Below are 13,826 nucleotides of genomic sequence, written 5' to 3'. Positions count from 1 at the left end.
CCCTTTGAGAGTGGTAGGAGGGTAAGAAAGTTTTTCTGGGGTTGTTTTTTTTTGGTCTTATCCGCTGGGAAACTGAGGTCCAAGCAGATACCAGATTGGGTCCTGGCCTCGGGGCAGGCAGCTAGGTTAGGCGCTGAGGCTGCTCTGCTGGGGTCTCTACGGCCCTCCTGCCCACCAGGGCCCTTATACTTGTGTGGCTCTCCCAGCTTATCCCTGGCACTAGAGCTCCCTCCCTGGGTGCAGGGGGGCCCCACCGCCCCCCCCCCCCAAGTCAGTAGCTCTGCAACCAAGCAGCCAACAGCTCCCTGCACAAAGCAAAGGGGCTGCGATGCCGTGGAATAAATAAAGGTCCTTCAAGGTCTGTGTCCATCCTGCTCAGAGACTTGCCGCAATCTGGTTCCCTTTCTTGTAGAAGCTGCTGTCCTTTCTAGACATAGTTCTTCCTAGTCTTAGGGAGCCCCCTGCCAAGAGAACCCAATATTCCTGAACGCTTGCTCCTTCTACCAACCGTCCATGCTCTCCCCGCACCCGCCACCCCACCACTGCAAGAGATGCTGGCCTGTTCTTGCAGAATACAGGACCATTTCTGTGATGGGGAGAGGCAAAAGCTTTGAAATGCACCAGGCCGGACTGGTCAGCCTTTGCTCCCGGTGCCGCCCGGGCGCCTTCACAACCCAGCCGTCGAGGAAAGCACTAGTCACCCGGTGCTGGCTGGCGATGCGGAAGCTGTCCCAGCTGACTGGCCACTAAAAGCTGTATTCAGAATGTCCACCCTGGCGTGGCAGCAACCTTCCTGCTTGGTCATTAGCACAGGTCCATCATTTCCACAACTAACATGTTTTTTGCACTATCGTGACAAGTCTGCCCTTGGCGCCAGGAGAAGCTCTGAGCCCTGTAACCTGAGGCTTGCAGTGAATGAAACCCAAGGAAAGGGCCCAGCACACCAGCCACATACTCCCAAATGGTCTCCTGCTTGGATTTCTGCAGGGTACATTTTTCAGGCAAGCTTTGTATTTTATAAATTTTGTTATGGGGGCTGGATGCCAGCAAAGCGGGACAGAAACATGACTGGGAGCCTGAATCCCTAGAAAAACGTTTTTCCGATGCACTGATTGATTCCCTGATGCCCAGTACGCCTCACTCCCAGCAGGCTCCCATTTTTCGGACAGATGGGAAGGTTATGATTTGCTCTCACAATTAGACCCTCTGGGAGCCAGGGTTAGCGAGCGCTTGTTCCAGAGGGAACCGTTTGCCTGGTCAAGTGTCAGGAGGCTGCTGCCAGCACACCCCGGCCTGGGGATGGTGTACTCTGATTTCCCCTTAGTGGATGCCAGTTGCTTTCTGCCCCTTTCATCCAGCCCCGGAAGGCTCAGAGGCATGAGCCGTGTTCCCATTTATGAGATGAGGCAGACTGAGGCATGCAAGCTCCACTGATCCAGGCCAGTATAGACCAGTCTGGCCTTGCTGGGCAGGGTTCACCTTCACCTCTGAGCGCCAGCCTGCTGGGGCACAGGCATGAATTATGGGCTACTCTTACCTACTTCCTACTCTGGTGTCCTTACAAAATGCTAACAAGGAGCCCTTTGAGCTAAACGCAGAGAGTGAGGACTTTATAGGCGTGTACCGCAGATGGAAAAAAGACCCAACCGTCGTGCTGAAAACAGCCTGCCCAACAGCATTCAACTTCACATTGGCACTGGTCGCCTAGAAAATCCTTCCTTACATAAGCAAACACGTTCCATCCAAGCCGGCCTCCCGAGCGCTCACTGGTCCAGGAGTGGAACAGATCTGTGGCCTCAGGAATGCGCCTTGCTGGGGAGCCAGGTCAGTGGGGGAAGCGGTGTTCAGCGAGAGGCCAGGGGAGAGGAGCCCGAGGCTTTGTTGTGTGCCCTTCGCTCTCTGAAAGTTCACCCACAGCGAGACTTCTCAGACACCCTGTCTGCAGCGGCCTCCTTCCTCACGTCGCGAGGCGATCTTGGCAGCCTGCTTCGGCAGGAACAATGAGATCGGCAGGGCCCTCTCCATCATCCCAGGGCTTCTGCGGAAAACAACCAGCAATTATAAATAGACGTTATTTGTATTTCCATTTTCTTGCCTTCAAGGTTTTCTGGAATAATTCCTTCGGTTTGTTTTGGGTTATTTTCTTCGCATACTTCCTTTGGGGGGGGGGGGGTCAGATTTCCTCCTTTCTGAGGCGCCGTGAAGACCCTGGCTGTGCGGGGATTGTGGATAAGCCCCGAGCATCAGAGACGGGTGGTGGGAAGAAATGAGGGAAGAAAAGGCAACTGCCAGCAGTCGCCATTGAAAAGGCGGTGGCGCCAACCCTGAGAGTCAAACCGATGCCGAGTCTTGGCCCGTTGGGGTCCTTGTAGTGATTGAGCGAAGAATAACAGTAACGACAACAGTAATAGTACTAATAATGACTGGCGTTTATTTATTGAGGACTTACTATGTGCCAGGCGCTGTACTGAGCTGTTGACATGCATTAACTCACCACGTGAAGGAGGTCGACCCTTAGTTGTTCAAGACCCGCCAAGTCGGGGGCAGGGGGCTGGCGAGGGGGTTGGGGTGCAGAAGGCACGGGCTCTTCTGAATCCAGCATGGCAGGCTGGTTCTGGAGCCGGGGCTCAGAAACACGAGAGTGAAAGGCAATCTCAAAAACTCAAGCCACGAAAGCACTGTTGATGGATTTGTACAAGGGGAGGATTTTTTTTAGAAACCGCCACCCCTAGCATTGAGGCTGGGGAGCATCAGAGCCATCTCTAACTTTATGACTTTTCATTCCCTCCTCCGTTTGATTCATGTGTAGGTACCCTTTCTCTCCCCAACGTCTGCCACCCTGCTTTGTAAAAACACAAGTGACAGTAAAAATAACCAGTGTCTCCCAGGAATGTTCGCAGGTATCTAGCACCCTTCTGGCCTCGTGTGGACTTTCACAGTCCTGCCAACAGTCCCACAAGGTGGGGATCATGGTTATTTCCATTTTCTAGATGAAGAAACTGAGACTTAGAGAGGTTCAGTGCCTGCGTTTGTGCCGCTAACGCGTGCTGGAAACAGCTGGGTCTGCCTACAAAGCCCGTGCCCCACACTTCTCAGAGAACACACCCGCTTATCGACGGATATGTTTCTGTATCACAGTCATTTAAGTTTTTTTGTTGTTGTTTTTTTTTTTTTTTGGTCACAGACCTAGGAAAATGTGCGTACACACAAACGCACAAAATTTCTGCATTTGACTCTAGGGCATCTCTCACCTACTAAAACTCTGTGGGTCCTACTAGAAATCCACGGGTTGAAGAATATGTGCTCTAGATGATACTTTAAGAGCTTATAAATACACAGGATACTGTTTTCTCACTCGATGGACCATATGTTCACATATGGGTATATATGTGCTTATAAAAATACTTCACTTGCAAAAATTAATATGTTATCCCATCTGAACACTTAAAAGCCAGATTTCAACTGGGTGAGTCTTGAAACCATAGATTCCAAATCCGCTCACTGCTTCTATCGGTGATTTGTCTATTAATTTTGGCAAGTCCTCTAGGCTTTGTTTAAACGAAACAGCTAAATAAAAAGAGCAAGATTCTGCTAAGTCTCTAACGGGAATCAAGCAGTTTCTTTATACCCCATACCTTCTGATGCTATTGTACAGGCACAATCTGATACTTTCACGGGATGGAGGTGAGGCCTGTAGGCCCAGGAGTGAGACTCCGACCTATCCTTCTCATGGGACTTTGGGCAGGTCAGTTAGACTCTCTGAACCCCAGATTCTTCATCTGTAAATGGGTGGTAACCGTGATAGCATGGGGTATATTCAATGAGGATTAAATGAAGTAATATCTAAACAAGGGCCTAGCCCATAATAAATGCTCAGTAAATGGTTGGTATTTCTTTCCACTGATGTTCCCAGTGCTGTTCTAGCTTCTTCTTAAATGGGTGGCCCTGATGAAAGGGAAAAATTCAAGGAAATGAAATTTGCTTCTTTAAAAAAAATCTGACCTGACCTTGACCTGATTTCTCCATAAAGGCTGGATTTCACTATTGAGCCAGAGACCAGGTGACCTGGCTGTGGGTCTGACTGGACCAGAGACTTGGGTGGGCCTCGTGCAGACCTGCCTACAGCCTCTTTGTGTCTCAGGCAGCTTCTTCCCTGCGAACTTGTATGTGACAGTGTTGTGTTTTCCTCCTCTTTTCCCTGCAGGTTTTAATGTAAGGATTAATAAGACAGTGTTTGTAGATGTCTTTGAGCTTCCCAGAAGAAAGGCACTCCAGGAGGTGGTAGATTCTCTGGCCTCCATAATCTACTCATGAAATATGGAACTTTGAAAGTGTGAGAAAAATCTCAAATCACTTTGACAGCATTTTAATTATAGTTGATTTGTTTGCCGCTAATAGTGAAAATGCTGTCAGCATGATTTGAGATGTTTCTTCCACTCAAAATGTTATATTTCATGTTTTCGAGTCATGAGGCAACATTTCGGTTTCCAGATAAAACCAGAATAGCTCAGTGAATGTGTTGGAGCACAAAGGCAAAGAGTAGAAAATGGACCAAATGTATCCGTCCCCTCGGGAAACATCGTCACAGAGTGAATTCTTCCCGAACTTACCAACGGTAGGCCCCTCGTTCATTTGCTCACACCACAAGAAATAAAAAGCCCAGCTCTGTGCCAGCCACCATGGAAAGAGTAGAAATTCCGCAGTAAAAAGGCAAGGTCCTCGCCCTCGTGGTGCTTACTATGTAGTGAGGACACAGATTCCAAAGCAATAAACAAGTATATTGACAAGACCTTTGCGAATGATAATAGCTATAAAGGCAGTATGAGGATGGCGAGGCGGAGAAGAAGGGTCTGAAATAGGGTGGTCAGGACAGGCTTTTCTGAGGAGGTGATTTTTGAACTGAGAAAAAGGAGAGAGCACCAACCACAGAAGAAGGGATCACAGACGGAGGGGAGAGACCGTGCAAAAGCCCAGGGGCTAGAAAGAGCTTGCCATGTGCAAAGTGTGAGGTCTTAAAAATTTGTGATACAAGTAGCGTAAGAGGAGACATTGACTGGTTGGCTTCCAGACATGGGTGTCGGGAGGGCATGAGTGCTGTGATGTGTAGACCCAAGTATCATAGAATGAGCACAACCCTCTTCCCCAGAGCACCAAGCACTCCACCTGGGACAGAGAAATCTCCTCACAAGCAGCTCTAAGTGGCAGTCCTTCGGTGGCACTCCAGCAGGGTGGACATCATCTGGCCATTTGAGAAGGGCCTGGATGTCGTGAAGAATCTTCTAGCTCAGGCTCGGTTGGCTAACCCAGCCTTCGGGGGCCTGCTGGGAAGTGTCAAGCGTGGATAGAGTTATGGAAACTAGAAAGCGTCTTTTCATGTTTGCCTAGTGATGAGAGGAAGCAAGGAGTCTGTTGCTTTTTCATACCTCTCCTGTGGACTCTGAAAATTAATTCCACCGTCAAGGTTCCCACGCCCCAAATGTGGGTTTGGGGAGAGAAATTAAGACTTTGAAGTCGAGGAAGAACGTACAGAAAACGTTCTCTAGACAAACGTTCAACATGCCGAAGTCAGATCTGTGAGGAGAAAAGTAAAAAGGCACCCGGGAGCCATTTTGGAGAGAAAGGAAAAAGGTAGGAGTGAAAATGGCTACTTCAGCTTAGGAAAGTAAATAGACGGCTAAAATAATAAAAGGTAGTGTTAAAGCTTTGGAAGGAATTTTTTCATTTGAGGGAGATTATGAATAATGAAATGCAAACACAGTAGTTAATATGTCCGTTAGCTGGTTTATGTTTTCTTCTGGAAGACGAATAATGTGTTCTAAGAGGAATGGCCTTTCAGGTTATCCTCCTTGGCTGTCGTTGGGGGTGAGCCCAGAGTTTGGACCCCAGATTCCTTTACCAAACAAATGCTGGCTATCGGCTGCTCGAGGAGGAGCCGTATTTATTGCAAGGCCACAAACTTCCTAATCCCCCACAAGCTCTTCCAAATGAACCTGACAACACTGAAATTTCTAAGGAGATTTACTCCAGCTGTAGCAAATCCCTAATAATAAAAAATTTCCCCAAATGAGTCAGTCACACAGGACATAAATGAGACGTTCTGTGTGAAGTCAGCATGTCATTCAGTGTGTGCCCTTTATTCAAACAGCCCAGCCAGGAGACTGTGTTGTCCACAGGGCAAAGCCTGGGCACTGGGGGTAGGGGGAGAGGATGTCAGCCACCAAGTTGTCACTGGGGGTCCCTTGCCCCTCAAGCAAACCTGATAGGAAAAATGCAGTTTTTCTAAGAAGTTTAAGTAAGCCTGATTATTTGCTTCACAAAAGGATTTACCAGAGGGGTCCTTTAAATAACAAGCCCGGAAAGAAAATTTATAATTCGATTGATATGTATAAACCTTTTTCAGAAATGCATCCCTTCACTGTGTGTACGTAAATACGTAAGGATGTATTTGTAGCTGCCGGCATTACAAAAAAAGGATTTGGGTGGTACATCCACGGAGTAAATTGAGGCAAGCTTACAGCCATGGCATTTGCTAGGGAGCCCAGCTTCGTCGCTGATTGTGTTAATCCCCTAAATTACTCCACGCGTGATTAGGCAACCAGAGAGAACCCTCCCCTCCTGGTGACCCAGCCAGTGGGATGTCTGGACCTTTCATTGTCCTTTCTAGAGAAACAGGCGACATAAAGCCTGGAGATATCTGGGTATCATTTTCAAAAAATACCTTCAAGTATTTTCTGGGTGTGGGCCACGTCCCTGTCCCGGTTCTAGGTCACCCGGCGCTGTGACTGACTTAGTCCTCCTCGCTACACTTCTGGGAGACACGGAGGACGAGGCTAATGATGGTGATGACGGGAATCACATTTTCATTTGCCACAGCGTGAGAGCTGGTTCTTTTTCTCTGCGGTCCTACTCTGAACAAAAAATCTTCCTTATCTTATGTTTTCTTTTATTCTGTCGTGTACTGCTTTATGGGTTATTGAAATCTGGTTAAATACACCATTACATGAATTTCAGGTATAGGATATAGTGATTTGACAACTGGATACGTTCCCCGGTGCTCAACACGATGGTGCAGTCACCATCTGTCACCGTGGGAAAAAAAAAAAATTCTTAATGGAAGCAGCTTTATTGTATATATTTGTGGCTTATTAAGAAATGCAAGCTCATTGTAAGCAATTCAGATAATAGAAAAGAACAAAGAAAGAAGTAGCAATTACCGATTTTACCATCCGTATATCTCACTACTGTTAATATTTTAGTTTATGTAGTCTTTCAGACTTTTTTCTGTTTATGTGTGCAAGATTGTGTATGTATATATATGTACACACATATATACATAGGTATTTTAACACATTGCTTTTTAAAAATCCATTTTTTTAAACTAACAATATAGCATGGCCATTTTCCTATAAAAACAAAATATCTAGACCTAAAACACTATCAATCCACTATAGCAGTAGAGCATTCTATTTTATAAATATACCAAAATTGATTTTCCTGCCTTCCTTTGTTGGACATTTTGATATGGTGCTGTTTATAAACGAAGCATCTTTTCACTTTTTTTATGCTTTTTTTTTGGTATTATATCTACACCCACAAAGATACATATACATCTTTTTACAATTGTCTGATGATTTTCTTAGGAAAAATTCCTAGCAGTGGAATTGCTGGATTAAAAAGTTTGTCACATTTCTGCCAAAATGCTCTCCAAAATGTTATAACAGATGTTCGTTCCACTTACACTGCACTTTTACTCACTCGCTCTATTCACCTCAGAAATGGGTGTGAGGATACAACAAATCACGGCTGACTGACAACCAGGCTGAGTACTCACGCTCTATACAGATTATGTTGGTCACTTACATCTCACAACCACCCTAGGAAAAAGGTTCAAATATCCCTTTTTGGCTGTCATTTTCCCCATTGCTGAGGATCAGAAAGGTTAAGTAACTTGCCTGAGGTCACCCAGCTAAGAAGGCCACATGGGGATCCAAACCTAGTTCTGTCTGCTTCTGGGATCAGCCAGGGCCTGGCAAGGGGCGGAGGTTGGGGGGTAAGAGTGAGCAGGACGATTCCATCCAGGTTCCTACATCCACTACTCACGTGAACTGGGTAATATCTGCTTCCTGAACACGGCTGGCTTCTCAACAGTGGCACGCCCTGATGGGACATCACCGTTACTCAGCTGAGATTGACTGACTGATTAACAGTGCTTACCTCAGAGTGGAAATACCAAGGAGGGATTTTCCAGAAGGTTTGGGGAATTTCCTTTGAGAACAAACTATCTTTCCCCTTTTGTTTTGGAAGTGAGGAAGCACATTTTCAAACTGAGAGCCCTCTCCCAAATTGAAATCACAGATTCCCCCACCCCCACTGCCTTTCTCAGTCTGTGGCTCTCTCTCCGGAGCTGCTGAGGGGAGACGCGCCATCTTGTCTACACTAGACGCACCAGTTTCTGTGATTCTTTTGACTATAGGATTCCAGCCCTCTGGGGTCTAAGACTGAACTAATCCCGGTCCCTTCCTTACACTTCCTTCACTGCCCTGTTCCTAAGTGGCTGTGCAGTCTGAAATATGGCTCCTGGGGGCTGCAGTGAGGCCTCGGGCCACTGAGACTCAAATAAGCTGCTTGTGCAGGCAGCCAGCTCCCACAGACCCTGTGTGTGTGGCAGGAGCCTGCAGGCACATCCCAGGGAGGGTCGCTTCTCTCTCTCTTTACCCAAAAGAGAGAAATCTCTTCCATGTTGTTTTAACAGTGTGCTGCAAAATAAACAAACAGGGAGAGAGAAGGAAGGGGATGGTTATCAGTAAATAGTGGGGACAGTGACCAGAAGTTTGCAGGGAGCTGGTGGGGAAGGACTCGCCCACCTCAGCTGCGGAGACAGTGGTAGTCACTGGGAGCCCAGGGAGGAGCACGGAGTCGGCACCATGAAGATGGCCAGAACACACAGCAAGGCCCTGAATGTGTGCCTGTGCGGTTAAAATGGCGTCCCGCGGTGTGTGCACCATCCTGCAAACCTAGCCAAGGATGTCTGTCTTTGACGAGTCTTCCCCAAGCTGGGACCAGGTTGATTGGGTTTGAAATGAGCTCAGGCCTCGGCGCAGGGATGGCAGCCTGCTCTGCCTCTTGCTGAGGCTAATAGTTCTGTGCTCCTCGACACTGGGTCCCCAGGGATTCACCCCCTGCTTTTGGAGAAAGGTTTTTATGGCCTTCTCTAATACAATGCTGATTCCTTTTAAAAACGTGTTGTTGACTAGATGCTGCAGAGGTGAAATGGGTAGAGTCATCTCAAGGAGCGAGGGGGCCCACACACGGGAGTCTTTATCACGAACAAGTAAAGATAAGGGAAGAGGGGGTAACCCAGGAGGAAACTGGACCATGGGGAAAGGGCAGGAAAGTAAGCAGATCCCTCAGGAACGTCCCCAGTGTGCCTGGCTCCGTGCCCGGCACCTTCCTCATATCCTTTATTTCATCTCCAACCCAGCCTTCTGAACTGGGTATTTTTATCCCCATCTTGTACAGATGAAGAAATTGATCTCAGAGGGGTTAAGTCACTTGCAGTAATGCAGAGCTAAGAAGAAAAGACTAAGATACAGAGAGATCACGATGGAAACAAAAATGGTGCTATGGAAAGAAGGAAAAGTGCTTGTTTGGAGATATTTGATAGAAGGATGCTGTGTTCTTATGTGGGCAAGAGATAAGGCCCTAAAATCTAGCCATCCACCGAGGCGCCCATTCTCTCCATGGCTTCAGTAAGGCAATGCAGCTTCCTATATCGAGGTCGATCAGTCTATAGAGAGAAGCAAACCTAAGTGGCCTTTGTTTATCAATATGAAACACCCCCGGGGTCTAGAAAGGGCGAGCACAGGAGCTGGGGCGAGACAGTGGTCCCTTTCCTCTCCTGAGAGTCATCTTTGCTCATACGTGCCCCTTTGTACCAACCTCATGTAGGTATGACTTCATTGAGATTCGGGATGGAGACAGTGAATCTGCAGACCTCCTGGGAAAGCACTGTGGGAACATCGCCCCACCCACCATCATCTCCTCGGGCTCCGTGCTCTACATCAAGTTCACCTCGGACTACGCCCGGCAGGGGGCAGGCTTCTCCCTGCGCTATGAGATCTTCAAGACAGGTCAGTGCGGTCATGGATGGAGAGTGGGGTTCTGGGTGCGCCCCAGAAGACACGGGGCCACCATCGGTGTCTAGTTCTGGAGCACCATCCAAGGGAACTGTGTGATGGTTCCATGTGCGTAGTGGAAAGTTACATAAGTTGTTGGAGTTGGAAGAGGGGCTCTGGGGGACCATGGACACAGCCCCAGATGAAAAAGCAGGTTTAACTTATCCAACTTGAGAGCGAGCCTTACATGGTTAGTGCTGGGCATGCCCGCCAGGCAGACAAGCATTGTCTGTGGCACTGAGAGCGGAGGGAGCACCAATAAAATACACAAATGCTTTCAAAAAGAATTTGATTTTTGTGTGTGTTTAAAAATCACAGTAATCTTCATGGGAAAAAAGCAAAACTTGGTTGAACTTCATGGTTTAATGTTGCCTTTATCCAGAATTTCATGGGCAGAAGGTCATAATCTTTTCAGTGTTCAGAGTCTCTAAAAGATCTTACCAGTGGGGTCATACAGTAGGACTACATACAAATGTAGTCATACATACATACATTTACATTCGCATGTGGTTCGTCCGAATTCCCCTTGCTGACCCATTTTACATCTTGTGCTTGTTGGACCCCGACTTCCTAAATGCCAGGGTAAATACCTCCTGAAAAGCCATCAAAAAGGTAGTAGAAAGAGACAGCACACTGCACTTTCTTTAAGGTGACTGCCTGCTTTCCATTAGGCCCCCCTTCGACTAGTTTAGGCTCTGAGAACATGGGTCCCTCCTTACTTCATAACCGGACTGACCCAACTCTTACTCCCAAGTCCCAGTATCTACACTGACGCGCTCTGAGCAGCGTGCCGGGCCCTCCCGTGTGCGAGCTCGTTATCTTGAGACTGAGCAAAGTGCACCCCCCAGTCCCCCTCTCACCCCCGGCCTGTTCCCCACCTCTCAGGCTCTCGCCATCTACCAGTGTGGCCCCTCTGAGCCTCTGTTTTACAACTCGTGGACGGAGTCCTGTTCAAGGGGAGGCCGTCCACTTTGTCATCAAGAGACCCAAGTCCGGCGCCTGTGGGGTTCAGTGTAAGGGGCCCTATTCATATATGTTTTCTTTTCAATAAACAGTTCTTGAAAGGAAGTGGTAGCTGCTGAAAGCACTTTTTATATCCACTCTGTCTAAATATTTGTCAGATTTGTCTGCCTGAGAGCAAGAGCGTAGAATCCAATGAAGGGGCAGGCCTGAGGGAACTGCGTCCAGCCATCATCAAGCCAGAGTGGGAGCACAGACTGTCCCGGGCACAAGTCCCAAGAAGGCCCGTCTGTCATGGGTCATCACGCTCCCAACCACATGAGGTCATAGGGACCGGCAGTCTGTGTCCACTGTCCCAGGAGGCTGGTGAGAGGCTCCTGAATGCCTCCATCCGTATTCCCGAGAGTCCTATATAAGATTCCGATGGCTCATCCACCAGCTCAGCTGGAACCTTCATCGTCCCCTCTTCTGCAGCGGGGAGAGAGAAGATAGAAAGGAATAAAAACGGGATGTTTGCCCTCTTCTCGTGGGCAAACAGGTGTGCAAACCCTCCTATGTAACAGATGTGCAGTGGATGTTGTTGGATGAACGTAGGTAAATAGTTACGTAAACCGAGAAGAAAACTATAATACGAGGCTATAGGAATCCGCACCGAGTAGTAGAATGAACATGATCGGGTTATGAGAATGAGGGCTCCATTGAGTGGCTTAGCAAGCGGGGGACCTGGGAAGTCAACTCCATAGCCAGGGTCCCAGGGCTAACGCCGTCACTCCGCTCCCCTGTGCGGACAGGGAACGGAAAGCAGCTGCAAGCAGGGTCTTCTGGGGAGCTGGCCCAGGGACATCACAGGAAGGGTGAGCAGGACCCTTGAACTCATCTCTGTTTCATGCTTCCTGACTTAGTATTTCCCAAAGGATGGTGCCATATTCTCCGGAAAGTCGCAGAAGGAGTGAATGCTAACCCTCTCCACGATGCACATTTGCAGGGATGAGGGTAAAAGTTAAAACGCACGAGAGGGTACCGTAACAGAGCACTGCTGTGTTGAGGACTGCTAGTCTGTGGATGCCTAGACGCAGGAACTCTAGCCGTGGCAGGCGGCTTGGCGTGGAGCAGTGGGGCAGCCTGCTTCAAGGACTAGGACGGCCTAAAGAAGGAGAGAGATTCCTGCAGTGGGACACGGGCCCACCCACAGCGGCCACATTTCTGGGGGAACCTAAGAGAGAAAACGAGAACCCAGTGCTCTTCTTGGGGTCCACTGTCTCCTGCCACCATGCCTGCCTGCGAGAGCAGCTCTCGGCATGAAAATCGACCCTGTATACCGTGCGTAGGTGTGTGGGCTACACGGTTCAAAGCTGAGACGTCTCGAAGGATGAGCATTCCTCCAGGTGCCATGCCCTCCCTGCCCCCACATTTCCACTGTCGGAGTCCTGGAAGAAAATACACAAAGTTGACGTCACCCACAGAACATGAAAGAAATGTGTGAACATGCCGCGGAAATCCAAACAAACACAGCTATGTTTGCTAGTCAGACTCATAGAGAAAGAAGGGGGACTGCAAACACAGATACACAAGATAACCCTCCTGAGGACCAGGGAAGCCTGACGGCGCATCGCCCTGGCCAGCGTCAGCTGCAGAATTCTCCTGACAGACGCAAACCCCCAGCTCGGGTCTAGACGGGGGGGCATGTGGCTAGAGTGGGAGGTTCCTGTCTGCCCTGAGTGAAGTGGTTTATAAAAGAGTCAACATAATACCAGACTGTCCACGTGTAAAAGAGCAAACCAAAACGGCTCGCAAACTTAAAGGATCTCAGATTGCCCAATCCTAAGCAGAACGGAGAAAGGAATTTTAAAATGACTTTAAAAGTAACGCTGGATGCTGCATCACTGGAAAACATGGGTTTTTTGGTTTGTTCGTTTTCTGATACTCGTTTGACTAAAGTTCAAGTTTTCTTTCCTGGTGTCCAGTGACATTTCAGAAACTGAAAGCCCTGGGGTCATTCACAGACAGAGAAACCTTAGCAAGTGCCCTCTAGTCCTACTTCTTGAACTGAATTCACCTTTCAAGGTCAAGCAGAGTCCCAATGGGATAAATCCACCACGTTTTAAATAGCTTTATGCAGATTCGCCTTTCGCTTGCAGAGTTATTGTAACATTGACAGTGGGAAAACACGGAGGGGGCGTTTTTCACACCAGAGTCCTTTGGTATGAAATCATCCACTGCAGCCGAAATCCCCCAGCTTGCGTGGACAGCCTTAGCATGGAGTGAACTGGAGTGTTTGTTGACTGAGCTATTTTTTTAAATCTTTAGTTCCTTTTTTTTTTTTTTTTAAGATTTTATTCATTTATTTTACAGAGATCACAAGTAGGCAGAGAGGCAGGCAGGCGGGGAGAGGAGGAAGCAGGCTCCCTGCTGAGCAGAGAGCCCGATGCAGGGCTCCATCCCAGGACCCTGGGATCATGACTCGAGCCGAAGGCAGAGGCTTTAACCCACTGAGCCACCCAGGCGCCCCTAATCTTTAATTCTTTTACTGCATGGCAGAAAAGAATCTTGGATGAACTAGATGTCTACAAGATTCCACTGTTGTCCCAAGATGGTCCTGAGACCTCCTCTCCAGTCACTCTTCAGCTTCTGCTTTCTGACACTTTACCCACAGTCCAGACTCTGAGTGGCACAATTAGAGATGAAGGTACC

The 13,826-nt window shown here is 48.3% G+C and overlaps 1 protein-coding gene across 4 annotated transcripts in view; it reads left to right on the top strand.

The window, feature by feature from the left end:
* NRP2 (neuropilin 2) overlaps positions 1 to 13,826 on the top strand; it is a 114,004-nt gene that overhangs the window by 24,317 nt on the left and 75,861 nt on the right. For all 4 annotated transcript variants that reach the window (XM_082689134.1, XM_082689135.1, XM_082689137.1 and 1 more), the window contains exon 3: positions 9,949 to 10,130. In XM_082689134.1, the coding sequence (XP_082545260.1) occupies positions 9,949 to 10,130 (182 nt within the window). The remainder of the gene's footprint in view (positions 1 to 9,948; positions 10,131 to 13,826) is intronic.

The sequence above is a fragment of the Mustela nivalis genome, assembly GCF_964662115.1.
Source record: "Mustela nivalis genome assembly, chromosome: 11".
Classification (NCBI taxonomy): Eukaryota; Metazoa; Chordata; class Mammalia; order Carnivora; family Mustelidae; genus Mustela; species Mustela nivalis.
This window is presented reverse-complemented; position numbering and strand designations above follow the sequence as displayed.